Raw genomic sequence first — 27217 nt, 5'->3', positions numbered from 1 at the left:
ACATCTGTCATGTAACTGTATAATTTAACTGCAACAAAATTTGGATACATCTGTTTTCCATTTTAATTGGTTTGCGAGGACAGAGTTACGCTTTTTGTTAGTAATTATGCAAATACACTGGAGAAGGCAATGGCACCCCACTCCAGTGCTCTTGCCTGGAAAACCCCATGGAAGGAGGAGCCTGGTGGGCTGCAGTCCATGGGGTCGCTAAGAGTCCGACACGACTGAGTGACTTCACTTTCACTTTTCACTTTCATGCTTTGGAGAGGAAATGGCAACCCACTCCAGTGTTCTTGCCTGGAGAATCCCAGGGAAGGGGAAGCCTGATGGGCTGCCGATTATGGGGTCACATAGAGTTGGACACGACTCAGGTGACTAGCAGCAGCATGCAAATACACAGGAAGGAAAACAGATTTAACTGCAAATTCATGTATTTTTGAACTTCTCTAAATACATATGTACACAGCAAAGCCATCACCATCACATTAGGATTTTATCTTTCATAATCTAGTCCACCTAAAAATGAAGTAGGCTTACAATTTCTCATCTTAAAGAAATGATTTGTGTTTATAGTTTCAAATTTACTATTTTCTTTAGGTTGAATCCATTTAAGAAAGTAGATACACCTCTTCAACTCTGTTTATTGGTTCTCTGAGGTGAACAATCATGAAATTAGCATCTAGATAAACTGGCTAAAGACCTAAGCCCCTATAAAAACAATGGGAGCAGTGTTAAAATTTCATAACTGCAGAAACTTTTCCCCTAGGGAACACATTTAAATCAACACACAATATCACTGCATCACAAATGGAGTTGCTGAAATCATGAAATCATTTCTGAAGGTCCAACAGCAATATGCTGAACAGAGTTTCAAGGCATCACCCATAATTCATCAGCCTGATCTCATTTCCAGGAAACTGGAAGTTGTGATAGGCTGTAAATTCTGGCTCCTTGGACTCGATCAGGATCTCAGCTGTCTCAGCCTCGTCCTCCATTCCTGCCAAGGGGAGCCATGCCTGGGCACCCGTAGTGAAGGCGGGGTGTGTAGCGGTGGAGACAGGAGCCCCAGCAAGCAGGGGGAGAGGGCCCTCCACCAAGCTCTCCCCGGCCTGTGTGCCCCTCTGCCGGTGTGCGCATCTACTGACTGGCTTTCTTTTCTGAGGGGAGACCTGTGAAAACCAACGGGAAAATGCTTCAGATTGAAAATTAAAGGTTCACTTCTCTTATTCTGGCTTAGGGCTAACATAAACTTTGAGGCTGGCAAGAAAAGAAATACTTTATTCATGAGCCCCCACAAGTTTACACTGAGGAATCAAAAGGTGGCAAACGGAGGGTTATTATTTTCAGCATTGACATATGCTTACTATTTCCCGAAATCACTTGTGGCCTCGTTCTAATCATGCCTGACGAGGAATGCTCTGTACTACTTCTCGTTCTTGCTGGCATTTTGGTGGCTCTGGCATTTGCTTATGAAAGTGAGTTATACATGTTATTATTAGGTTCAGTACTCAACCCACAAAGAGATAATTGCCAAATATACTACTTCAAAAATATGATACTGGGTGCATTATTGCCAAAGCCATAGAAAAGATCAGAGTTGGTAAGATGTAAATGAGTATCATGAAAACCAATGTGAAAAATTTGGAATTTTAGTAGAAGCAGGAAAAAATGCCACAAACGAGTGCTAGGGAAGACAAAATCAAAGAAGTTTACTCATGGCAACAGAATTATTGCCATGAATGCCAATATGAATGCCAAGTAATGGAGATTTCCTGATTGATGATAACGATTTAGTATGTTAAATGTTTTATATTTGCTGCCCTGCATTTGGCAATTTCAAATATATGTTAAACTAACATTTTAGTAACAGGAAGATAAGAAGTTACTTTTTCATGTTTAAGAAATATTATTCTGAGAACTGTGGTCACTACATAAAAAAATATCCACTGGAAACCACAAATCTTATAGAAGAAAACATAGGCAGAACTTCTTTGACATAAATCATAGCAATGTTTTTCGGATCTGTCTAAGGCAAAGGAACAAAAGCAAAAATAAGCAAAGACTTAATTAAATTGAAAAGCATTTGCACAGCAAAGAAAACTATCAACAAAATGAAAAGACAAGCTACTGAGTGGGAGGAAAATACTTGCAAATGATTTGAATAACACGGGGCTAAAGCTAACAAATATAAATAGCTCATATAACTCAACATTAACAGAAAACAATTGAAAATGGACACAAGACCTGAATAGACTTTTTTCCAAAGAAGCAGACGTTTGACCAATAGGCACATGAAAAGATACATCATTAATCATCAGAGAAATGAAAGTCAAAACCACAGTGAGAAATCAGCTCACATCTGCCCAAATGACTGTCATCAAAGAGACCACAGATAACCAATGTTGGCAAGGAAGTGGGGAAATGGTAAACCTTGGACACTGTTGGTGGGAATGCTAGTTGGTATAGCCGCTGTGGAAAACAGCATAGAAGTTCCTCAAAAAAACTAAAAATAGAACTAAATATGATCCAGCAATTCTACTCCTGGGTACATAGCCAAAGAAAACAGAAGCACTGATTCAAAGCGATATATGTATCTCAAAGTTCATTGCTTATAAAGATCAATGTTTGTCTAGGAATATATTTACCACTTGTATTTTCATATGTTCCTGTACATGTAAATGTACTTTTGCATTCTATTTAGTATTCTTGTAGCAAAATCACTTAGTTTACTGATAGGTTTTGACCTTTAGAGTATTAAAGGTGAAGTGGCATTTTTCCTACAATTCTTTTCTAACACTCTAGAAACAGGCATAACATTATCTGCCTCTAAATTTCAATCAATTCTTCTCTATTCACTAAGAAAGTAAAATATTTTATAAAAGAAAAATATTGCTTTGTTCATTGGTATTGAAAATTGTACAATGCATAGTCTCTAAGTTTCTGCTGTTTCTTACATTTCTTGAGTAGTTTTTACTGTTTACACTGGTTTTGTTATCTCTTCATACAACTGGGAACTGTAAAAAGTCCAACTAATCCAAGCCATTTACCAATGTAAAATCACCTGTAATGTTTAAATATAAAGACAGTTACAAAAAGACACAAACTGAAAAATATAGATTCTGACTTTCAGGACAGACCATTAGAATTTACTTAAATACAATAAGTGCAAAGTGTGATACTATTACATTTTACTTAATATGGCTTAGCGGTTACAATGTGGGGGCGTGTCTGTGTCCCAGCCAGTCACCAGCCACGGGGGGTTCGACAACTCATGTGATCTCTCTGCTCCTCAGTCTGCACATTCGCAAAACAGGACAACGGCAGTCCTCATTTCACACAGTTGCTGTAAGGTTTCGATGAGATAATAAACATAAAGCACCTACAGTAGTTTCTGGCATATAGTCAGTGTTATAGGGTGAACTGCGCCCTCTTCAAAGGATATGTTTAAGTCCTTGGCCTGTAAACATGTCCTTATTTGGGAATAGGGGCTTTGCAGATTAACATAAAGCTATACTGGATTAGCCTAATCCAATATGACTGGTGTCCTTATATATATAAGAAGGGGAAAATTTAGACACAGACACAAAGGGAAGACAGCCACATGAAGATAGAGACAGATTCAGGTTATGCTGCCCCAACCAGGGAACATCTGGGATGACTAAAAGCTGAAAGCAGCAAGGAAGGACGCCTCCCCGCCCCGGGCAGACTCTGAAGGGAGCTTGACCCTGGCAACACCTAGATTTTGGACTTCTAGTTCTGAGAATAAATTATGTGAGAGCATAAGTTTTTGATGTGATAAGACACCTAGTTTGTGGTATTTTGTTATGGTTGCCCTAGGAAACAAATTCAGCCATTATTCTATTAATTACTTATTACTTGACATTGGTAAAGGCCAGTTAGAATGGCTGGGCTTTGATCTTCTGTATTGTAAAGAAATAATGATGTTTGCTTACAACACAATCTTGCATGCTTACATTCATGCGGTTCCAAATATGTAAGAACTGAACTCCAGTTTATTAGACAAAGTTTAACTCTACACCATATGAGAATTTTGGAAGGTACAGAAGTGATTGGCATACAACACAGTCAAAAACCATAGCCTTATAACATTTCAGAAAGGAGTCAACAATGTGTTTTCAAGGTTATACTAACTCTACTGCGCCATAATTGTTTTGGAAACATGGAAATCATTTTGCATACCATTCTGATAATGGATAAAATGAGATTGAAATATTCTTTGTAAAATCACACGTTTAAACAGAAACTATAACCCATTAACATCTGTGGACTTCAAAGTAGAAAAATGCCATTACTTAATGCTATGCAGAGAGAAAGCCAGGAAACTCTCAAAGATTTGAAAACCTTTATTTAAATCTTTAGTTCTAAAAGATTTGCTTTTCAGTGAGTCCCCAAAGCATTCTAAAATAACCACGGCTGTACCTGAGAGCAAGGCTGGGGGTCAACTGAGCCGATGACTCTCCCAGGTGTACTAAATACCTGCTGACCCGATGCTCGGCCAGGGAGCCCTTCCCCTCTTCAGAGAGCCCAGCTCTGGACCTCCGCCAGCCAGACTCCCTTTCACTATGTGAGCCTGCCTCCCTTTAGAACAAGCCCCAGCACCCGCAAGCAGATTCTCTGCCAGGCAACCCTGGGTCTGCTTCCAGGCCCCATGTGGTCCTCTTCTGTTTGTAGGGTGGTGAGGGGTATATGGATGAAGTTGGGATTTGTCCGCTAGGCTGTTCTCAAATTCACACTCCAGACCCCTCCCTGGGGGAAGGTGAGAGGGCTCGGGTGGGGGCACTGCCCAGGTCTTTCCATGCGTGTTCTGGCACAGAGCTGATTGAAATCTGAGGGTCCTAAAGTTGACATTGGCCTTCCAGCTTCATTTATCAATAGGAAGATCAACTATACTTTGGGATTCCCTGGTGGCTCAGATGGTAGACTCTGCCTGTAATGTGGGAGACCTGGGTTCGATCCCTGGGTCAGGAAGATCCCCTGGAGGAGGGCATGACAACCCACTTCAGTATTCTAGCCTGGAGAATCCCATGGACGGAGGAGCCTGGCCAACTACAGTCCACGGGTCACAAAGAGTCGGACACAACTGAGCGACTTCACTTTCACTTTCTTTTGCACCCACTATACCTTTGAAAAATCAAAAATTACACATACTGCTCTATGTGTGAAAATCAGAGTCACCATTTCAGGTTAAATTATAATAAGAGGAATCACAAAGGAAGATGCTAAGATAAAAATATCCTACATATATTGGGGTCAGAAAAATAGATTTGTCATGAGTTGTAGGAAATTAATAAAAACCGAGAACTAGGACAATCTATAAAGCATATATACTAATTAACATTAATTTAAATATCCATATTTTTAAAAGGATCTTTTTTATTTAAAAATAAAATATTTAAAGTATTTATTATATGAGTAAAACTTAGAGCAATTTTCAGAAATAGTTTCTGTTTACAGATTATCAAAATCAGAGTCTCATTTTTCTACTCAATTTTGTTCCCACTGCTTGAATTTTGGTATTTCTGGCCCCAAACACAGGCCATATTGACTAGCACTATATTCTTGAATAGTGGAGAATAAATATATCAGTCATAAAATGAGACAATGGAAATATCTTTATAATAAAAAGATTTTTAAACCTATATTTTAAAAACAATACCACAAAATTATTTTTAAGAATTCTGAGCAATTGTGTTGGATCTACAAAGCAAAAGGAGCTTTCCAATTAAATGAAACAAAAACTAACAAGAATCCCTACTGAAATTAATTAATGGTACATGCAATGTCTGTGACAGCGTGATTTCAGAGCTTCTGCCAAGTCTCATGACCTGGCTTGACCTTGGAAATAGCATCAGCTTTGGAAACTAGAAGAGGAGCAGGTAGATTTTTAAGTAAGGAGTTTCTCTCTATGATGGTGCTGTAGTCAGGATCAGTCCTTTCCCCTGCTAAGCCACAGTTAGCTGCAGAGCTGTGTTGGTATGGAGGTCAGGTTTCAAATGGTAATATCCCTTCAGTTTCCACTGACTGCTCATGACACATTTATTACACACTTATTCTTACATGGGCTTCCCTGGTGGCTCAGTCTGCCTACAATGTGAGAGACCCGGGTTCGATCCCTGGGTTGCGAAGATCCCCTGGAGGAGGGCATGGCAACCCACTCCAGTATTCTTGCCTGGAGAATCCGCATGGACAGAGGAGCCTGGTGGGCTACAGTCCATGCGGTTGCAAAGAGTCGGACACAACTGAGCGACTAAGCACATTCTTGCATAGTTAGTACTATGTCTGTTACCTGTGACCATCTAAGTGTCAAATGAGAGGCACAGATAATACACGCTATGACTTCCTAGGAAGAGGAGATTATCGAGGGTTAGGTACTAGTCCCATAAACTATCCGATTATATCTATCATATATCTATATCTATCATATATCTATCATTTTAGAAAATTTTTAATATAGTGAGAGAGGTAGGTTTTCAAGGGCACTATAGGATGTGATTCAAAGCACAGGTTTTGAAGTCTTAATATACCTGAAATCTAATTCCAGGGCTAAATCTTCCTAATCAGTTTCCTCATCTGTAAAATGGTCACTTTATAGCATTGCTGTGAAGATTAAAACAATGTTTTAAAAGTACTCAGGTTGCTACATAATAAAGCCTAATTTTTTATTGTAATTTTGCATCTGTAGACCATGTCACACAACATGCTTTACATCACAAAGCTCTATATTTTTTAACAAATAGACAAAAATCAGTAGGTCTCACACACTGACTATAAAACTATATATTTGCTTATTATTTAGTTTCTGAAGGTCATCATAATTCATTCCTGTTTTATATAGTTATTAGGTTCTATGATATTGGTCCAAGATGAATACAATAGTGATGTATAAATGGCTTTATGATATTATTGAATTTTCTACTGTATAATTTGCTGTCTAGTGATTAAACTCCAACTCAAGAGAAGATATCTTCAATATTCATTCCAGATCAATATAATATAAAATGGGAAATTATAATTGGGTGGCAACTCAGCTATTGTATAATAATGGATTTCAAAAACATAGAGATTATGCAACAACCATTAAAGTTAATAGCATGCCTTTCAATTAAAAGCTCTCCATTAAGACTTGAACCCAAGAACTTTATTAAAGCCAGTGGTTATATTAGTAGTAGAAAAGAAAAAAGAAAGTACTATAGTCTTTTGATAAATATGTAGATATTTTATTAGAGAGTTCTCACTTTTTATCTTTCTTCTCCATAATGCTACTGTCAGCTGTGGCCTTTGCCACTCCCACTGCTTCTGTGTACAGTTGTCAAGGTTGTGTACTGCACAACTGTGGGAAGCTCCATTTATGTAGACTACCATGAAAAGCCCCTGGACTTGTGAAGTTCCCAACAGGAGAAACTACATATGGTATCCCTGGCCCCCTACTTCCACTCCATACTGGACTCCTTGTACTAGAAACTAGAATTCTGTGACCTCAGATATGAACTAAAGGAGAAAACATTTCAAGCATGGCCTAAAACTGGAATATGGCTCATTTTCAGCTTTTCTAGATAGATTCCAATATCTGGATAATAACAACTTAAAGAGCTACAGGTGTGTGTCACGTGGGATTTTTAAGCATGTAGCAGACATGGCTGACTTCTGCTTGCATGTGATGAGAACAGAAGTGGGATTATGATTATAACCCAGTTTATGCAGCCCACTTCTGGGTGGCCTCACGAGAGCAGAGAATCAAGCAACAGAATGTCTAGCAGGTTCTGAAAAGAAAGAGGAGCGTGATAAACCAGAGAAAAATAAAACAAAAGAGTATTCTTATTTGTGAGCACTTTGCAAGTGACTTTTTACTGTTTTCCAGCACACTTGAGTGGGTGTTGTGGGCAACTCTGGCCTAAACTTGGAGTCTGACATTTAGTCATTAGGGAACACGGCCCTGAGCTTTTGGTTTCCTCTGTCTGCCAGTGACACTTGAAACGTCTGTCTAGCAACCTCAACATGAAAGAGTGATGTGCGTCTGAACTTTGCAGCAGAATCACGGAACTTTGCTGTTGTTGTTGTTATAACAGAGCCCTGCTGGAATCTCTAACCCCAGATGGAATACTGACTCTGAGACAGAATAGGAACAGAAGTCAGGACTGAGAGCCATGCATTTCTGCACTCCAGCATTTTCTTTTTCTAAAGGAGTTTGATTTAACTCCAGGCGCATCACATTAGAGTTGTGTATGCAACACAACTTTATAGGGGATCCTCCCCAAGTCCAAGTGAATGCATGTCGAGTAAACATCCCCCCAAAGATCCTATTTAAATGTAAACATGAAAGAATGCTCAATCCAGCTGTGGTCTTACCATTTGCCTTGTGCTGCACATCTGGCGGAAACTGGTCAGGGGCATACCACTGGTAGTCTGGCTGTGTGGAACAATAAAACATTATTATAGCAACATGGGCTGCAAACCAAACACAGCGGCACATTAAAGATATAGCTATCCTATGTGGCTTTATTACCCAGGCAATGCAAAAGTAGTTGCATCCCAAACCTGTTGTCCTCTTATCTCCGTGATCACTGTTACTATCTCCCTACCCACCCCCTCCTAAATCCACTTAGTGTTCAGTCAGAATTTGGGATTCTGACTTTTTTTTTTTTTTTTGAAACAGATGTGTTTTGAATATGTGCAGAAGTATAAACACATTTGTAAAAACTTACTATAGCCCACAAATGAAACAAAAGAATTTATCATCAACAAATGCTCTTTTTTAAAACCCTCGCACAGGAGGTAACAGGAAGACCAAGACAAAAATGTACAAGTTGAATGTTTTCCAGTGGTCCAAGGAAGAAAGCTCAGCCAGGAGGACATGGCTTAAAGAGGCTCAGGATGCTGAAGCAGGGAAAACTTTCCTTTTGTCCTGTTCCTCTGCAGAAACTGTTCTAAGTTGCTTAGACAGTTTAGACTAGAGGCAGTGAGAAGACAGCGCACACTGGGATTCTTCTCTCGGGATTTCTCCTAGGTGTACGCCAATTAAGAACAGCTAGACATTGAACCTCAGGAAAACTGTCAAATGAATTGTGTTGAAATAAATATAAACTATGGGCTTCCCAGGTGGATCAAGTAGTATAGAATCTGCTTGCCAATTCAGGAGATGCAGGAGATATGGGTTTGATCCCTGGGTTGGGAAGATCCCCTGGAAGAGGAAATGGCAACCCACTCCAGTGTTCTTGCTGGGAAAATTACATGGACAGAGGAGGCTGGTGGCTACAGCCCATGGGGTTGCAAAGGGTCGGACATGACTGAGCGCAGACAAACAAAATATAAACTATAGACCTGAATTTCAAAATATAGGTCCAAGGCCAGAATATTTGCATTTACCCACTTAGAACAGAGTGGTCTCAGCTTTACCCACCCAGGAGGCTGGTCTGTCTTCCTGCTCCTCTACCTCTCTCGCCAAGACATAGTGAATATAAAGCTTTTGTTCTATTATTCAATTACCACCTGAAAATAACTCAGGAACATTTTTTCTAACAACCAGCCAATAGGGAGCATTTTACAGGCTGCCAGACCACTAAAAGTAGCCTAAAATTTTAATTCCTGACAAGACGCTAAGAAATACTGGATCTGGGGCAGACTGACTCCTCTTTACCCTCACTCAGACACCTAGGCTCTTGGCTCCTTTTGGTACATGAAAAAACTAAAAGAGGATATGAGATCATCTCTGTTTTTCATCTCCTCATTTATTTTTAGATGTCTCAAATAACACTGGATAAGTGACGTGAGCCTCAGTTTTATATTCTAGGACAGCTGCCAAAAGAAGATGAATATATCATAATTTTACAAACACTACTGCATGGACTTTAATTCAGGCTTAGAAATAAGCATGAAACATGAAATATTCTTTTAAAATGAACTCTAGGAGTTTCTGTAATTTTTATCCTTATACTGACATTTTGTCTAACTGAATACTGCTTGAAAATGTAGCCATTACATGACTTGGAGTCTGGTTTCAAATACAGACCTTTATCTGGTGACAATTTGATGTGATCTGGACTGCCTTATTGCTTATAATTGATAGAAAAAAACTCAAGTTGGTGAATTTCTGCCTTCTTGAAGATTTGAAGTAAACAGTCATTTTTACTTCCAGGCAAATTTGAATGACTCATTGGTTTTCTAGTTAACCTTCCACAAGAGCATTTCCCCCCAATTCCCTAACCTGTAGACAACTAAACTCCTTAGTAAATTTTTATCTCTTTATGTTTCCCAAAATATTAATTTCCTTCTATATTCTGAAAAAAAAAATTTAGAATGATAGCTGTGTTTGGAGATTCCCAGAAGTGTTTCTAACGAAAAGAAAAAAGTAAGTAAACAGGTAAAGAAAAAAAATGGAGGGGAGAGAGCAGACAGAAGCAGCAATCAACAGCAACACAAAAAGAACCAAATTCTCATCTGTGCACTGTGTCACACCAGGGTCAAATAAGATGCTCATTAAATTCTGACATCCTGCTGCCACCCAAAGAGTAATTATCTCCTCTCTTGGAAAAGGGCTTTTGAGTCACACTCAAATACAAAAGTGTGAGAAGTTTCAGGCAACTCTGCACTCCTTGACTGTTCTCCTAGGAAAATCCCAGTTAAAGTTTCAGATTCTTTGCATAATCAGAAATATGGTTAATAATAACTAAGGGAAAAGAGACTGTCTGAGCCAATCCAAAATGAAGAAAAATGCATAATTTATTTCCTGCATAATGATTCTATGTAGGTGAAATAGAGAATAGAGACAAATTTCCAGATCATGGGGGAGGGTGGGTGGAATACTGCCATTGAGAAGGAAAGGGAGGGTGTTTTGGATCTGACTTATTCAGGTTGACTGTTCAAATCAATTCCACTCACAAATAATTGCCTCACTGTTCACTTCATTTTGCCTGGGTAGACACAGCCATAGAAAGCAACTTAAGTGGGTCACTTTTTCTTGAATCCTTTAAGAATACCCTTTCAATTGGAAAATGTCAAAGACTATTTTGCACAGATGTAACCATATTCACAGTAGTTGAATATAAGTTTACAACTGAAAAAGGCATCTCCAAGACTGTTTTGTTATATTCATTTTGCTTTTCTTTATACACAGAAATGTCTTCTTTGGTAGAGTCAGGTGTGTCATTAAAAATGACCCATATCAAATGGTATGTTTGTTCATGGAATTTTAGCTCAATTTGATATCTTTCAGTGAATGTATTCATTTCTATATGTCCTGTAGATGCAGGGTTCCAAAGATACTTAGAGTGTACATTGACCACTGTAACTGTGCAAATCAAAGGCTAAGATAAATAAGGCTCTTTATGTAGAAAATAGTATGTGCCAGTATTCCAGAGACAGACATCATTTCTACCAAAAGAGAATATTAGCTCTTATTAGAGACATAAGCACTTAATTGTTGGAATGAAAGCTCCTACTTACTGGGTGCTTCTGTGGGTCCTGCACCGTCCCAGGGCCCATCAGTAGGTATGGATTCCTCAAGTGGAAATTCCAGCTGCAGTTACAGCTTGGGAAATACATCTGAGGAGAAGAGTGCTGTTAGTTCACCGAAAGCAGATGCCCCCTGCGGAGACACACTGACCCTTGCTTTATACAACCCCGAGGTTTGGTTGAAACCTTAAGGTTTAGCCTAAATCTGGCATAATCCAAATTCAAGATAGGAGGTCTGTCAATGCAGATACAGAGATAGATGAAGCCACAGGCCAATTATTCAAAGTGAAACTATAGTTATTTTTCCATGTTGAAGATACTAAAAATACTTGAAAATGTATATAGAGTTAACTTTACGTTTCTGAGTTATCGTCACAGAGTCCTCACTTAAGAAGAACCAATATTTAAGTCATAAAACAAATTTTCTTAAACTGCAGCCAGAGACTCCAATGACATAACTAATGTCCAGAGAGGAAATTAGGAATTAAGAGAAATAATATTCATTCCTAAGTCTACTAGAGAATCAATGGAATGGAATGCTCTAATGCCCAAGAAGATATTCTTTCTCAAAAGAAGGCAGAAGAAGTCTTTCATGTAGATTTCCACTGTTGGTGTAAGCAACTGTATGAACTATCAAGGAAATATATTTCTCAGGTGTTTGTAGTCTATGAAGAAACTTCTATCTGTATGAACACACGCTAAGGTGTGTGATCCTGTTGAAACATATTCTGTAAAGCATGTGCTTTTCTTGAGTGTTAGGGTCGAGAGGCCTTGGTGCCTAAGTACTATCTCTCCACTGACATTTTAGTTGATAATGAAAAGCTTGAGTTGTCCTAGGCCCTCTGTAGCAGAACAAGAATTTGCCTTTAATTGGGACCCCTTTAACTAGGGAATAAATGTGAGTAAAACTCAGACTCGGCATTTCTAACATGACAAGAAAGTTGTGAGTAAGGATCAACATACCTGTTTTACTTGTCTCTCTAGTTTTTCTTTCTCCATCTGACAAGCTTTTATCTGTGGACAAGATGAAAGCATTTGTGTATCAGAAAGAGCAGATGTCTTAAAGCAACTCCTGGCCCAGTTGGCAGGGATCTGCTCAGAAATTCAGGGGGTGAAGCCCTGATAACAATAATGCCAATAAAAATAATTGAGTTTTGGATTTTCCAGGCATAAATTGGTTCTATTGTGAAATATCCAAATGAAGTTTGCAAAGTTGGATATTTTAAGATTGTTATTCCCAATTATTGGGACCACTGCAATTCTGTTTTAGGTTGATGTATTTAGCTCTAAGTGTGAATGCAGATATAGACATAGATGTGGGTATAGAAATAGCTTCTACTGCTTATTAAATGTAATTGTACAGTCAACTGTATAGTCAAAAGCTTCCACAATAAATTTTAGAAGTTGCATATGCACTTAATACATGCCAGACACTGATCTAAGTGCTTTACACTTAAAAACTCACATTCAAGCCTCCAATACCCCTAAATGACACTTAAAATTTTTATTCCTATTTTACAGAAGAGGTCACTGAGGTATGAGATGCTGAGTAACTTGTTCAAAGTCACACTGTTATACTTCATCTGGCAGAGTCACCTCCCCTGAGTTCTCCCAACATCTGATACATCTAAGGAAAGCTGGTTTTTCTTGCACTCCTTAGTCATGCTGTTGTCATCCCTGAAGTGAAAGTGTTAGCCACTCAGTTATGTCCGATTCTTTGCGAGTTCATCGACTAAAGCCCACCAGGCTCCTCTATCCCTGGAAATTTCCAGGCAAGAATATTGGAATGGATAGCCATTCTCTTCTTGAGAGGACCTTCCCAACCCAGGGACTGAACCCAGGTCTCTTGCACTGCAGGTGGATACTTTACCATCTGAGCCCTATGATACCTTTCCAAGTCCCACCTATAGAATTCTCTCCTTTCAGTTCAGTTCAGTTCAGTTCAGTCTCTCAGTCATGTCCAACTCTTTGTGACCCCATGGACTGCAGCACGCCAGCCCTCCCTGTCCATCACCAACACCTGGAGTCTACTCAAACCCATGTCCATTGAGTTGGTGATGCCATCCAGCCATCTCATCCTCTGTCATCCCCTTCTCCTCCTGCCCTCAATCTTTCCCAGCATCAGGGTCTTTTCAAATGAGTCAGTTCTTCATATCAGGTGGCCAAAGTATTGGGGTTTCAGCTTCAGCATCAGTCCTTCCAATGAACACCCAGGACTGCTCTCCTTTAGGATGGACTGGTTGGATCTCCTTGCAGTCGAAGGGACTCTCAAGAGTTTTCTCCAACACCACAGTTCAAAAGCATCAACTCTTCTGTGCTCAGCTTTCTTTCTAGTCTAACTCTCACATCCATACATGACTACTGGAAAAACCACAGCTTTGACTAGATGGACTTTGTCGGCAAAGTAATGTCGCTGCTTTTTAATATTCTATCTAGGTTGGTCATAGCTTTTCCTCTGAGGAGCAAGCATCTTTTAATTTCATGGCTGTAGTCACCATCTGCAGTGACTTTGGAGCCCCCCAAAATAAACTCTGTCACTGTTTCCATTGTTTCCCCATCTATTTGCCATGAAGTGATGGGACTGGATGCCATGATCTTAGTTTTCTGAATGTTGAGTTTAAATCCAAAGTTTTCACTCTCCTCTTTCACTTTCATCAAGAGACTCTTTAGTTCTTCTTTGCTTTCTGCCATAAGGCTGGTGTCATCTGCATATCTGAGGATATTGATATTTCTCCCGGCAATCTTGATTCCAGCTTGTGCTTCTTCCAGCCCAGCGTTTCTCATGATGTACTCTGCATATAAGTTAAATCAGTAGGGTGACAATATACAGCCTTGACATACTCCTTTCCAAATTTGGAACCAGTCTGTTTTTTCATGTCCTGTTCTAACTGTTGCTTCCTGACCTGCATACAGGTTTCTCAAGAGGCAGGTAAGGTGGCCTGATATTCCCATGTTTTTAACAATTTTCCACAGTTGTTGTGATCCACACAGTCAAAGGCTTTGGCATAGTCAATAAAGCAGGAATAGATGTTTTTCTGGAACTCTCTTGCTTTGTCTATGACCCAGTGGATGTTGGCAATTTGATCTCTGGTTCCTCTGCCTTCTCTAAATCCATCTTGAACATCTGGAAGTTCTTGGTTTATGTACTGTTGAAGCCTGGCTTGGAGAATTTTGAGCATTACTTTGCTAGCATGTGAGATCAGCTGTTGTGTGGTAGTTTGAATGTTCTTTGGGATTGTCTTTCTTTGGGATTGGAATGAAAAATGACCTTTTCCAGTCCTGTGGCCATTGTTGAGTTTTCCAAATTTTCTGGCATATTGAGTGCAGCACTTTCACAGCATCATCTTTTAGGATTTGAAGTAGCTCAACTGGAATTCCATCACCTCTGCTAGCTTTGTTCATAGTGATGGTTCCTAAGGCCCACTTGACTTTGCATTCCAGGATGTCTGGCTCTAGGTGAGTGATCATACAATCATGATTATCTGGGTTGTGAAGATCTTTTTTGTATAGTTCTGTATATTCTTGCTGCTTCTTAATATCTTCTGCTTCTGTTAGGTCCATACCACTTCTGTCCTTTATTGAGTCCATCTTTGTATGAAATATTCCCTTGGTATCTCTAATTTTCTTGAAGAGATCTCTATTCTTCCCCATTCTATTGTTTTCCTCTATTTCTTTGCATTGATCTCTGAGGTGAGGAAGGCTTTCTTATCTCTCCTTGCTATTCTTTGGAACTCTGCCTTCAAATGTGTATATCTTTCCTTTTCTCCTTTGCCTTTCACTTCTCTTTTCTCAGCTACTTGTAAGGCCTCCTCAAACAGCCATTTTGCCTTTTTGCATTTCTTTTTTTGGGGGATGGTCTTGATCCCTGCCTCCTGTACAATATCATGAACCTCTGTCCATAGTTCATCAGGCACTCTGCCTATCAGATCTAGTCCCTTGATTCTATTTCTCACTTCCACTGTGTAATTGTAAGGGATTTGATATAGGTCATACCTGAATGGTCTAGTGGGTTTCCCTACTTTCCTAAATTTAAGTCTGAATTTGGCAATAAGGAGTACATGATCTGAGCCACAGTCAGCTCCCAGTCTTGTTTTTGCTGACCTTATTGAGCTTCTCCATCTTTGGCTGTAAAGCATGTAATCAATCTGATTTCAGTATTGACCATCTGGTAATGTCCATATGTAGAGTCTTCTCTTGTGTTGTTGGAAGAGGGTGTTTGCTATGACCAGTATGTTCTCTTGGCAAAACTCTATTAGTCTTTGCCCTGCTTCATTCTCTACTCCAAGGCCAAACTTGCCTGTTACTTCAGGTACTTCTTGACTTCCTACTTTTGCATTTCAGTCCCCTATAATGAAAGGACATTTTTTTGGGTGTTAGTTCTAGAAGGTCTTGTATGTCTTCATAGGACCACTCAACGTCAGCTTCTTCAGCATTGCTGGTTGGGGCATAGACTTGGCTTACTGTGATATTGAATGGTTTGCCTTGGAAATGAACAGAGGTCATTCTCTCGTTTTTGAGATTGCATCCAAGTACTGCATTTTGGACTCTTTTGTTGACTATGATGGCTACTCCATTTCTTCTAAGGTATTCTTGCCCACAGCAGTAGATATAATGGTCATCTGAGTTAAATTCACTCATTCCATTCCATTTTAGTTTGCTGATTTCTAAGATGTCGATGTTCACTCTTGCCATCTCCTGTTTGACCACTTCCAATTTGCCTTAATTCATGGACCTAACCTTCCAGGTTCCTATGCAATATTGCTCTTTACAGCATCGGACTTTACTTCCATCACTTTACTTCCATCCACAACTGGGTGGTGTTGTTGCTTTGGCTCCATGTGTTCATTCTTCGTGGATTTATTTCTCCACTGATCCCCAGGAGCATACTGGGCACCTACCAACCTGGGGGAGTTCATCTTTCAATGTCCTCTCTTTTTCCCTTTTCATACTGTTCATGGGGTTCTCAAGGCAAGAATACTGAAGTGGCTTGCCATTCCCTTCTCCAGTGGACCACGTTTTGTCAGAACTCTCCACCATGACCCATCCGTCTTGGGTGGCCCTACAGGGCATGGCTCCTAGTTACACAGAGTTAGACAAGGCTGTGGTCCATGTGATCAGATTGGTTAGTTTTCTGTGACTGTGGTTTTCATTCTGTCTGCCCTCTGATGGAGAAGGATAAGAGGCTTATGGAAGCTTTCTGATGGGAGAGACTGACTGAGGGGGAAACTGGGTCTTGTTCTGATGGGCGGGGCCATGCTCAGTAAATGTTTAATCCACAGCCCTGCCCATCAACAGAAAATTGAATTAAAGATTCTCTCCTTTGGTCCTCCCATATAGGGTCTTACATTTATTACATGGCTTTTTGTACTCCAGTGTGTACTATATTCAGTCAATTCTCATGATTCAAAGCAGTTATATTCTTCTTATTTATTTATTTATTTTTTAGTTATATTCTATAAAGTAACCATGAACACTGAAGTAGTAAACACTGAATCATTGCTCCCAGGGAAATGCAGGCTTAGGTTCCTACCAGCCTCTGGTCATGCCATTTTTGTTAATCAATCAATACATAATCTTGTTTTATGTGTGTTTCTGTTAAAGATACCTTATTTGGTGTTCAGTCACTCAGTCGTGTCTGACTCTTTGTGACCCCATGGACTGCAGCATGCCAGGCTTCCCTGTCCTTCACCATCTCCTGGAGCTTGCTCAAACTCATATCCACTGAGTCAGTGATGTCATCCAACATCTCATCCTCTGTCATCCCCTTCTCCTCCCGCCTTCAATCTTTCCCAGCATCAGGGTCTTTTCCAATGAGTCAACTCTTCACATCAGGTGGCCAAAGTATTGGAGCTTCAGCTTCAGCATCAGTCCTTCTGAAGAATATTCAGGGTTGATTTCCTTCGGTATTGACTACTGTCAATACTTGCAGTCCAAGGGATTCTCAAGAGTCTTCCCAGCACCACAGTTCAAAGGCATCAATTCTTCGGCACTCAGACTTTTTTATTGTCCAGCTCTCACATCTGTACATGACTTCTGGAAAAACCATAGCTTTGACTATATGGACCTTTGTAGGCAAATTAATGTCTCTGCTTTTTCATATGCTGCCTGGGTTTGTCATTGCTTTTCTTCCAAGGAGCAAGGGTCTTTTAATTTCATGGTTGCATGAAATTTGCAGTGAGTTTGGAGGTGAAGAAAATAAAGTCTGTCACTGTTCCCATTGTTTCACCATCTACTTGCCATGAAATTTAGTAAGTATTATAGATCCATAAACAGTAGCACTATATTCATCCCTGAATGAAGCTTATCTGACACATATCTTCTCCATTAGGCAGTTTGCAGCCTTTCTGCACTTAGGAACACTGGATAGCACTTCAGCACTAGCTTGAGGGCCATTAAAAAATGAAATCGCCAACAAAAAGCTCAGAAATGTGAAAAATGTGGCACTAAATAGACCATGAAAAGAACACTTTTTACAGTATGAGAGCTGAAAGAAGAAGGCAGCATCACCTTTTGGACTTCCGCTGGGAATAAGTGTGTTAAGAGGCTCAAGTATTTTGCTGCTCTGTGCAAGTTCACAAATGAACTTAAACGTGGTCCAAGAATTGATTTTGGGGTGACAAATATATTTTAGTGAGTAGGTGAATTCACAAAATTGGAACCTGCAAATGATGAGGATGGACTCTATGAGTTCCCCTCACTATACTGTGGGCCTTTTCATAGCATGGATTATTTTTTAGTTCCTTCACAGCATATAGCAGAATGCCTTGCTGAAAGAAAGCATCAAAATTAGAGATCATGAGGCACTGAATGTGGCAGGCTAATTATAAAACTAAATGGAACTATCACAAATTCTTCCTTCCAATAAACTATTTATGAAATACCTGTGAGCCATGACTTGGGCTGGATGCTTTTGAATAGATTTTGTTTTTTTTCACTTAATCCTGAGAATAACCTTGTGAAGTCATGAGGCAAGCATCATATTTTACAGGTGAGTACGGTGGTGGTAAAGAACCTGCCTGCTAATGCAGGAGACTGAAGGGACTCGGATTTGATCCTTGGGTTGGGAAGATTCCCTGGAGGAAAGCATGGCAACCCACTCTAGTATTCTTGCCTCGAGAAGACATGGACAGAGGAGCCTGGCGGGCTACAGTCCACAGGGTCACAAAGAATCAGACACAACTGAAGCGACTTAGCACATATATGGCGAGAGAAGTTAAGCAACTTATTTTAGAGATAGAAGTTTTGGAGTTATATGAAACATTTTAGAGATCATCCAATTCAATTTTATCATTTTACAGATGGAGAAAAGGAAGTACAGAAAAAAGTTCAATAATTACTCAAGGTCCTCACCAACTGTTAAAGCAGGCATGAACATCAGACTTTTTTATCCTTAGATTTCTCCTAAGTATCTTTCACTTTGCCACACTGACTATTTTTTACCAGTCATTGCCTTAAATGATAGGAGGCAGCGATAGGAGGTGATAGGAGGAATCACCGTCCTCAGTGATAGGAGGAAATACACTCTGGTATGTAAGCAACTAGTATCAGATTGATTTGACCTAAAAATTCCTTTGGTCAAGTGGTCCATTTGGACCACAGGTGATATACTACTCAAATAAGTACTCTATTATATTATGGCATTTAATCTGCTGTTAATACATTTAACACAGATTGTTACACCATCTATGACTTGTTGTGAATTCTATCATACTTTTACCCAAATAAACGAGAAGAATAAAGGCTTGCAGTATCATTATAAAGAAAATTTCAGTAATTTAGCATATTACTAAGATCCTCCTTTAGTTCATAAGCATAGTTATACACCACTGTGATTAGACAACACATTCATTTTGTTGATATCAAACAAAAATTACAGATGATACAGAAAATTACTGTGGATTATAGTCTATAACATAAATAGATGATTGTGTGTTTCTAGCTGTACTAGAGTTTCTATAATGGGAAGAACATTGCCAATTTAGGTAAATACTTATCATCAATCTTATTTAATGTAGTAGAATGAATAAAATTAAAATATGGCAGGAAGTAAAATGATCTGTGCAGTGACAAGTTCAAAGAAATTAAGACAGTTCTGCATGTAAGACATAAAAATTGAGAGCAATTTTCTAAGAACAATCAGAACATTTTTCACCCATTGTTGTAAAAGTAGGTTGCATGAATTACTTCCGGAAAAAGCATTTTATTATGTTTTTACCATTATTTTATTCCTTCCAATTTCTTAGAAAGGAAACGGTTGTTCCAAATAATTTTCCATGTGAAATTAGGAATTTAAAGCTAATCCTTAAAAAAGATGTCAAAGAAGAAACTGAATTTAATTCACAATCTACTTTGTATTAGGAAGAAGAGTATGACAAAAAGTTTAAAACCTCCTCTGAGACTAAGAATCTTGAGCTTATGGAGCTGTCAAGCATGTCTCACAACGATTTCGTATTTATTGAAACACATTGCATAATTCTGCAAATTAAAAATTTGATGGTTCCTTTTCTTTTCTTAAGCCTAAATTGTGTTAGCTATATTTCCCTCATTAACGTCAATATTTACCCATTATGGCAACTTCTTGAATTTACGTTTAATAAATTTATTGCACTTAATTTTAACATGCTTATAGTTAATATTCTGTTCTAATAAAGTGGCTTACATTATCTGGCTTCCTTGAGAGTGCTCTGGTTACATTAAATCTGGGAACCCACTGAACAAAATTCTTAGTCTCACTAGATATATATAAATGACATTCATTATGCATGTTTTTGGAAGATAGGAACATTCCAATGTAGTCCTTCAAAGAAAAATGGTAAGAATTTAGAAACAACTTCAATGTATTGGAGTGTTTCAGTTTTGAATTTAAGTGCTATTTAGTTCCAACTCTCATTCTACCAAGATAAATATTATGAGAAAAAAGATCAAAAGAATTGGATTTTGTAAAAGACTTTGGAATCCAATTTCTTGGATAACTCCTTAATACACTTAAGTTAAAAGGAATCTCCAGTCATTTTCATCTCTTTACAAAATTGTTTACAAATGATTTCATCCCAGATGCTAATCTCTCAAAAAAAAAAAAGGCCATTAACAGAAGTCAAAATGTCTTGATTTTTTAATGAGAAAATAAATATAAATACATATGTGCTGGCAAAGCTTATTTGAACTTATACCTGAGAATTCAGCCTGTTCAACTGGGATTGAGAAGTCTGAATAATTTGCTGTAGCTCCTCTTTTTCTTGATTAAGTCTTTCTCGGTCTGATCGCTCCTTTTTGAAGTCTTCTTCATATATTTGCACCTAGGAAATATTAACATGCTGTTACAAGTAGCTTCCTTTTCTCTTAAGCTATTTAAATGAGTTCAGAAGAGATGCTGTCTGGGTTTGTCCAATCTGAGACATGGATGTCCTCTTTTCATGAGTATTTCTTTATGGTGGGACTCCATCTTGATACATGTGACTATAATTTTGTCTTTTAGTTTGTTTAGAATGGCATTTGCTCACCTTTTTTCTCACTGAGCACATATCAGTAATTCATAAGTAAATTCATGGATATTTTGAAAAAACTTCCCCTCACCAACATTTCTATTGCATATTACATGACCGTGAGGAAACCTTGACCTCCCGACTCCATCAACGTGAAGTGTCATTGTTTTGGAGCAAATCATTCATCTCTAAAACAAGGCTTTGACATATAAATATTGCTTGAAATTCTTAAGTCAGTTTACTGACAATAGCTAAGCGAAGCCACTGAATACCGACATGTCAAAGTTTCTAAACAGAAATTATAAGTTGAGCACAAGTTAAAAATGAAAGGCTCATGTATGTGGGAAAGCAAGGGATTTTGTTAAAGGACATTCACCAGAGTTGCCCTTTATAAGTAACTCTGGGCGTTTATCATAAAAAGAGGAACATTTTAGTGGGATGCCTCTTGAGAGGTACTCCAAATATTGTAGAAAAGTAATCAAAACAACTCTGCCCCAGAACAGATTTAATTATTGTTTGTTTTAATTGGCATAGTGTTGATTGGTGGCTTGGAGACTAGAATGTGGAGTTATGAAAACAAATGAAGCTTAAGGAATGAAGCAAAGGAATTTCTCTAAAACTAGATTTAAATTATAACTTACATGAGAACCTACTAGTTAGATGTTTGTCTATTAATGCTAAATCACATTGCACCATCATTACCAACAGTGCAACACATTTTAACTAAAGGATTATCAAGTTTAAGTTAATAATAATAGAACAAAGTGTAATAGGCAAGAAAGGAAAAAAAGAAACATTTTATATAGCTCTATATGCAGATATACATATTTAATTTCAAGCCTTTCTTCATTGAAAGCATTGCAAAGGAACTATACGCAGCCAAGCTGACATTTTGTTTTCTGGTGTTGGTTTTATTTTTTGGTTGAGAGTGGCGATCCAAAGGCACAGATACAGTTTAATCCAGGTAGAATTAATAAACAATTACCAGAGGCAACTGAAGTGTGAGAAGCCCATTGATTAGAACAGAACACACTTATAGCAATGTCATCACTTAGGTGGCCAGTTCAAGCTCAGCTTCTTTGTGAACTTAAATCCTCTAGAGTTTCACGCAGCACTTGGTGGTGTAATGATTGTAGGTACCCAGTTAGAAATGTGCACAGTTAAAATGTGAATGCAGAAAGCTAGCAAAAGGGCCATACAAAAATGAAGGAGATGAATTCTGGTCTACTCTTGGGGGTTACAAAAAAAAGAATACTTGCCACTGTCTCTATCAAATACAAACTAAACCATTACTGTAAACACTTCATGTAAGAGCAACTCTCCTGCATGGAATTTACATTATGTGAGAGCAATGAAGATGACTCAAGTGTCTGAACATAAGCAGTCCCTTTTTCAGAGGAATCCTGGCTTGTGCCAATGATACTTCAGGGGTTGAGAATCTGGCAGAGTTTTAACACTCTGACTATACCCTTATTCTCTCCATGGGCTTATTTTTAAGCTGTATATTTGATCGTGGATGTAATGAAGCACAGTATTCAAATGGAGTTGATAGAAGAAAAAAATCCAACTTTATGTCAAATGCTCTGGATATTTTAGATTTATAAATAGGTTACATCCTATGAAGTAATAAGAGTAACGTAAATAACAATATCACAGTTGCTCAATTCTTCGATGTATTGCATCAAGATTCCTTGTAATTGGCACTTGCTCAGAGCCAAACAGCCAACAAGTTACTCCCAGGGACATCAGAAAATAATACATTTCCACTCTTTGTTCTATGACATCCTGCTCCGCAACCTGCCATTGTTAATATATCACCAACAATGTGTGCCTCGAGGATTGGAATTCCTGTATTTCCTGTATTTATCAATATCACCTTGAACTGTTCCAGCCCTTTACCTATATTAGTTTTTTACTAATATTTTTACCTATATTTTTTACTAATATTTTTACCTGTATTCATTTTACCTCTCATAGGAAAAGAGACGTGATATGCTCGAGTGGCCCCTTGGCTAAGCCAGTTCCAGCTGGATGAACTAAGTTTAGGCTCCAGTAGCTAGGCAGTGCTACGTCCCATAGCCCTGTGCGGCTGATGCATGCATGAGCTTATTAGAGCATCCTTGACTCCTGTTGTGTACTTGGCAACCGTGAGTGAAGCAGGGTGGGTGGGAAGGAGGAAGCCGGAACTCATCAGTAAATTCCTAGGCAGTGCCATCCATATGTGGGAGTAGATAAACAGACTTGCCTCTTGTGTGATCAGTGCAGACTATTCCCTTTAAAACTGCCCTCATTGTTTCAAAGCCTGGAAGGTCTGCAGCTACAGAGGAACAGCCCAGCTGCTACCATTTTCTGAAAAGGTCCAGAGTTTGGGTTAATAGCATCTTCGAAATAAATTGTGTCTGCATGAAAATCTCTGGAACCAGTGCTAATAGAATTTCACTAAAAGGTTAATTAGCATGCCCTTCTTTTAAGTTGTGTGCTCTTGGGCAAGCCATTCAACCCATCTGAAATTCAATTTTCTCTTTTATAAAGTGTGAGAGTTGGACTAGCTGATCTAAATTTTCCCATAAAGATTTAAAATTAGGTAATTATAATTAAATACATGCAAAAACCTTTGACGCCGTGTGAAAAGCAGGACCTCTAGAAATGTCCAAAGCAGCACAGGAGAAACAGGCCCTAAGTTCTCCGCAAGACTGCTCCCCGTTCAGCTTCTCACCTGCTGTTTGAGAACTTCCATTTCTGTTTGCATCTCCTCGCGGCTGCACTCCACTTCAGACTTCCCCGAACAGTCCTCAAGAGACGGAGAGCACTCCATTCTCAGGGCATCCTGCAGAGCCTGTGTTAAAGATAAGCACACTGCTGACCTCAGAGTTGCCACATACGTATTTCTCTGCAATTATCACAATCATTTCAAATGCACTCACAACGTAGAATTTCATTTTTAAGGCCTCATTAAATAACATTATTCTGATTTTCTAGCATATATGCATTTTTTCCAGAATCTCTTTTCTCCATGATGGTGTTAATGTTATTCAACTCTCATTGTTACTTAAGAAGGTTTTTGATATTACAGACCCTCCCTCCCACCTGGCTAATCATGATTGGAAAACAGATGTATATAGTCTTTCTCTAGAGTCTCTGCTTCAGTCAGATACATGCTCCGTCAATAAAGCTCAAATTTTAGGAAGCATCAAAATCACCTGGAGAGGCAGCAAATATGCCCATTCCTGGGCATTGTCCCCAAGGATCCTGAATCAGTATATCTGGGGATAGGAACTGTTACCATTAGATCTGTGGCACTGTTCTGCTCTGCATTCCTTCAGCATACCGTGCCCTGGCCTAGCTACAGTTATATTTATTCTCCAATAAAACATCCATTAACCCAACACAGGGTAGAGAGTTGTTGTTTAGTCACTAAGACGTGTCTGACTCTGTGTGACTCCATGCACTGTAGCCTGCCACGTTTCTCATCCATGGGATTTCCTGGGCAAGAATCCTGGAGTTGGTTGCCACTGGCTTCTCCAGAGGATCTTCCCGACCCAGGAATCAAATCCATGTCTCCTGCACTGGCCAGGTGGATTCTTCACCACCAAGCCACCGGGGGAGCCCACAGGGGGAGAGTGCTCTGCTTTCCTGACATTCAGTACAATTTGGTGTTTTCACCATGGGGTGAGGAAGAGGAAGAAATAAAAGACTCTTAGATTTGCCAACAAGATCATCATCCTTACTCATAAATCCATGGTACTTTTACATATGCTACACTTTGTCAGATTATATAAAAGATACTGTCTCTATTCTGAAGACCTTTGCCTTGCGATGAGTTAAATAAAACGGCTGCCAAAAATGGTGACAGAACATACCTCATCTTGCCGTGGTATCAAAGCCCACAGACAATACGACTACTTGCTCCTTATCAAATGAGTCCTCTATACAAATAGAAAAAGTTCACTTCCAAAGCTACAAGACTTTACTTCCTCTGTATCTCTTTAGTTGCTTCAGTGATGTTCATTTGATGATTCTACCAGTAACTCACTTCCCTGCATTAGTATGTAATATGGTTGTAAGGTTAGAAAAGCAAAGTAAATTTATGGTGTTAAATGTATATATAGTTAAGACTAGAAACTTCCTAATAGGATGTCATCTAGTCTATGGATACTGTCTAGCATGATGTAAATATCATTTTTCAGGAGGTTGTGAGAAAAACAAGAACTTCTTTCTTCCTCCAGGAATACTTAAAACACCAGAAGTTGTTTAATAATTTATGTTTTGTTAGAATTTATTGCTAATCTATATAGTTCTAGGAATTATCATAATAGTCATATTTTAAAAAAAAGTGTTAGTAGTATCAGAATCTAGGTGGGGTGAGTGAAGTGAGTCAAGGCAATCAAATATGCTGGCTCCACATCCTATGGCTATAAATAGACTTTTTGTAGGTCTTGTAATATTTGAATTTCCTGATCTACCTTTCATGCTATTCAGACTTCTAGAAATTTTGCAAATGAATCATAAATGAAAGGTGAGCTTAGTAGATATTTATTTCATCTTGGGGTTTTCCAGCTTCCTTGAATGAACACCTGTAACCTATTCTAGAACAGCAGTTTACCATCAGCACAGATAAGATATACTAAGCACATTGATGGTGAGATGGCAGAACATCACTTCTGCCCATGGGTCGCACTGGTTGACTAGCCCCAGGTAATTTTTCTCACTTAGATTAAACATCTGGTTTCTCTTGTCCAGAACTTTATGAAAACAATACGCTTAGGTATCTCCTTCAAAGCAAAAAAGTAGAACTGAGTATAAGTAGTTGTGTGAACTTGTGAAAACCATCTGCTAATTGCTAAGCTGACATGCTATGAATTTCTGCTGGGAGACTGGGTCAGCAGGCAGTAAGTGTGAGCAAGCAGGGTGGGCCCCAAACTCCATCCTGTGATGAATGGTATGCACAATTAGATACCCAAATCATCATTTTTTAAGTAACTTCTATTTATTACAGTGGTAAAGAGAAAAGAAAAATCTATAGTATAAAACAGAATAATTTCTTACATTTCATTAGACACTAAATGAGAAAAAAATCTCTTTGTACTAAATGAAAAAAAAAGAGAAAAAAAATCTTTATAGCTCATCACTTTTTATCTGTGTTTTACAAGTGACAGTTGAAGGTACAGACGTGGGGGATAAAGTCTCTTCTCGTGTGAAGTGCACTTTTATTTTTTCTTACTACTCATAAGTAAGAGTAAAGTGCTGGGCCTATTAAAGCATAGATGCCAGGATCACAACTGGCTATTGAATATATTACATCATCAGCAAATTACATTAGTTAGTTAATTCATCCACTCAACAAATATTTAAGAACATGTTATGAATGGTATTATTTCCTTCATTTCTCTTTCTGTTTTCTCATTGTTAGTGTATAGGAATGCAAGGGATTTCTGTGTGTTAATTTTATATCCTGCAACTTTACTATACTTATTGATTAACTCTAGTAATTTTCCGGTAGAGTGTTTAGGGTTTTCTATGTAGAGGATCATGTCATCTGCAAACAGTGAGAGTTTCACTTCTTTTCCTATCTGGATTCCCTCTATTTCTTTTTCTGTTCTGATTGCTGTGGCCAAAACTTCCAAAACTATGTTGAATAGTAGTGGTGAGAGTGGGCACCTTTGTCTTATTCCTGATTTTAGGGGAAATGCTTTCAATTTTTCACCATTGAGGATAATGTTTGCTGTGGGTTTGTCATATATAGCTTTTATTATGTTGAGGTATGTTCCTTCTATTCCTGCTTTCTGGAGAGTTTTTATCATAAATGGGCAATCCCTATCAAGCTACCAACTGTATTCTTCAAAGAACTAGAACAAATAATTTCACAATTTGTATGGAAATACAAAAAACCTCGAACAGCCAAAGCAATCTTGACAAAGAAGAATGGAACTGGAGGAATCAACCTGCCTGACTTCAGGCTCTACTATAGAGCCACAGTCATCAAGACAGTATGGTACTGGCACAAAGACAGAAATATAGATCAATGGAACAGAATAGAAAGCCCAGAGATAAATCTACGTACCTATGGACACTGTATCTTTGACAAAGGAGGCAAGGATATACAATGGACAAAAGACAACCTCTTTAACAAGTGGTGCTGGGAAAACTGGTCAACCACTTGTAAAAGAATGAAACTAGAACACTTTCTAACACCATACACAAAAATAAACTCAAAATGGATTAAAGATCTAAATGTAAGACCAGAAACTATAAAACTCCTAGAGGAG

At 38.6% G+C, this 27217-nt stretch overlaps 1 protein-coding gene across 1 annotated transcript in view; it reads right to left on the bottom strand.

Moving 5' to 3' along the window:
• Positions 1–338: 338 nt before the first annotated feature.
• TNIP3 (TNFAIP3 interacting protein 3) overlaps positions 339–27217 on the bottom strand; it is a 109462-nt gene continuing 82583 nt past the window's right edge. Inside the window, exons 9-14 of the mRNA XM_043438578.1 lie at positions 23668–23787; positions 20640–20765; positions 12433–12483; positions 11461–11559; positions 8368–8428; positions 339–1169 (exon numbers count right to left, since the gene is read on the bottom strand). Of these exons, the coding sequence (XP_043294513.1) occupies positions 1138–1169; positions 8368–8428; positions 11461–11559; positions 12433–12483; positions 20640–20765; positions 23668–23787 (489 nt within the window). The 3' untranslated portion in view covers positions 339–1137. The remainder of the gene's footprint in view (positions 1170–8367; positions 8429–11460; positions 11560–12432; positions 12484–20639; positions 20766–23667; positions 23788–27217) is intronic.

The sequence above is a fragment of the Cervus canadensis genome, chromosome 19 (genome assembly GCF_019320065.1).
Source record: "Cervus canadensis isolate Bull #8, Minnesota chromosome 19, ASM1932006v1, whole genome shotgun sequence".
Taxonomy (NCBI): Eukaryota; Metazoa; Chordata; class Mammalia; order Artiodactyla; family Cervidae; genus Cervus; species Cervus canadensis.
This window is presented reverse-complemented; position numbering and strand designations above follow the sequence as displayed.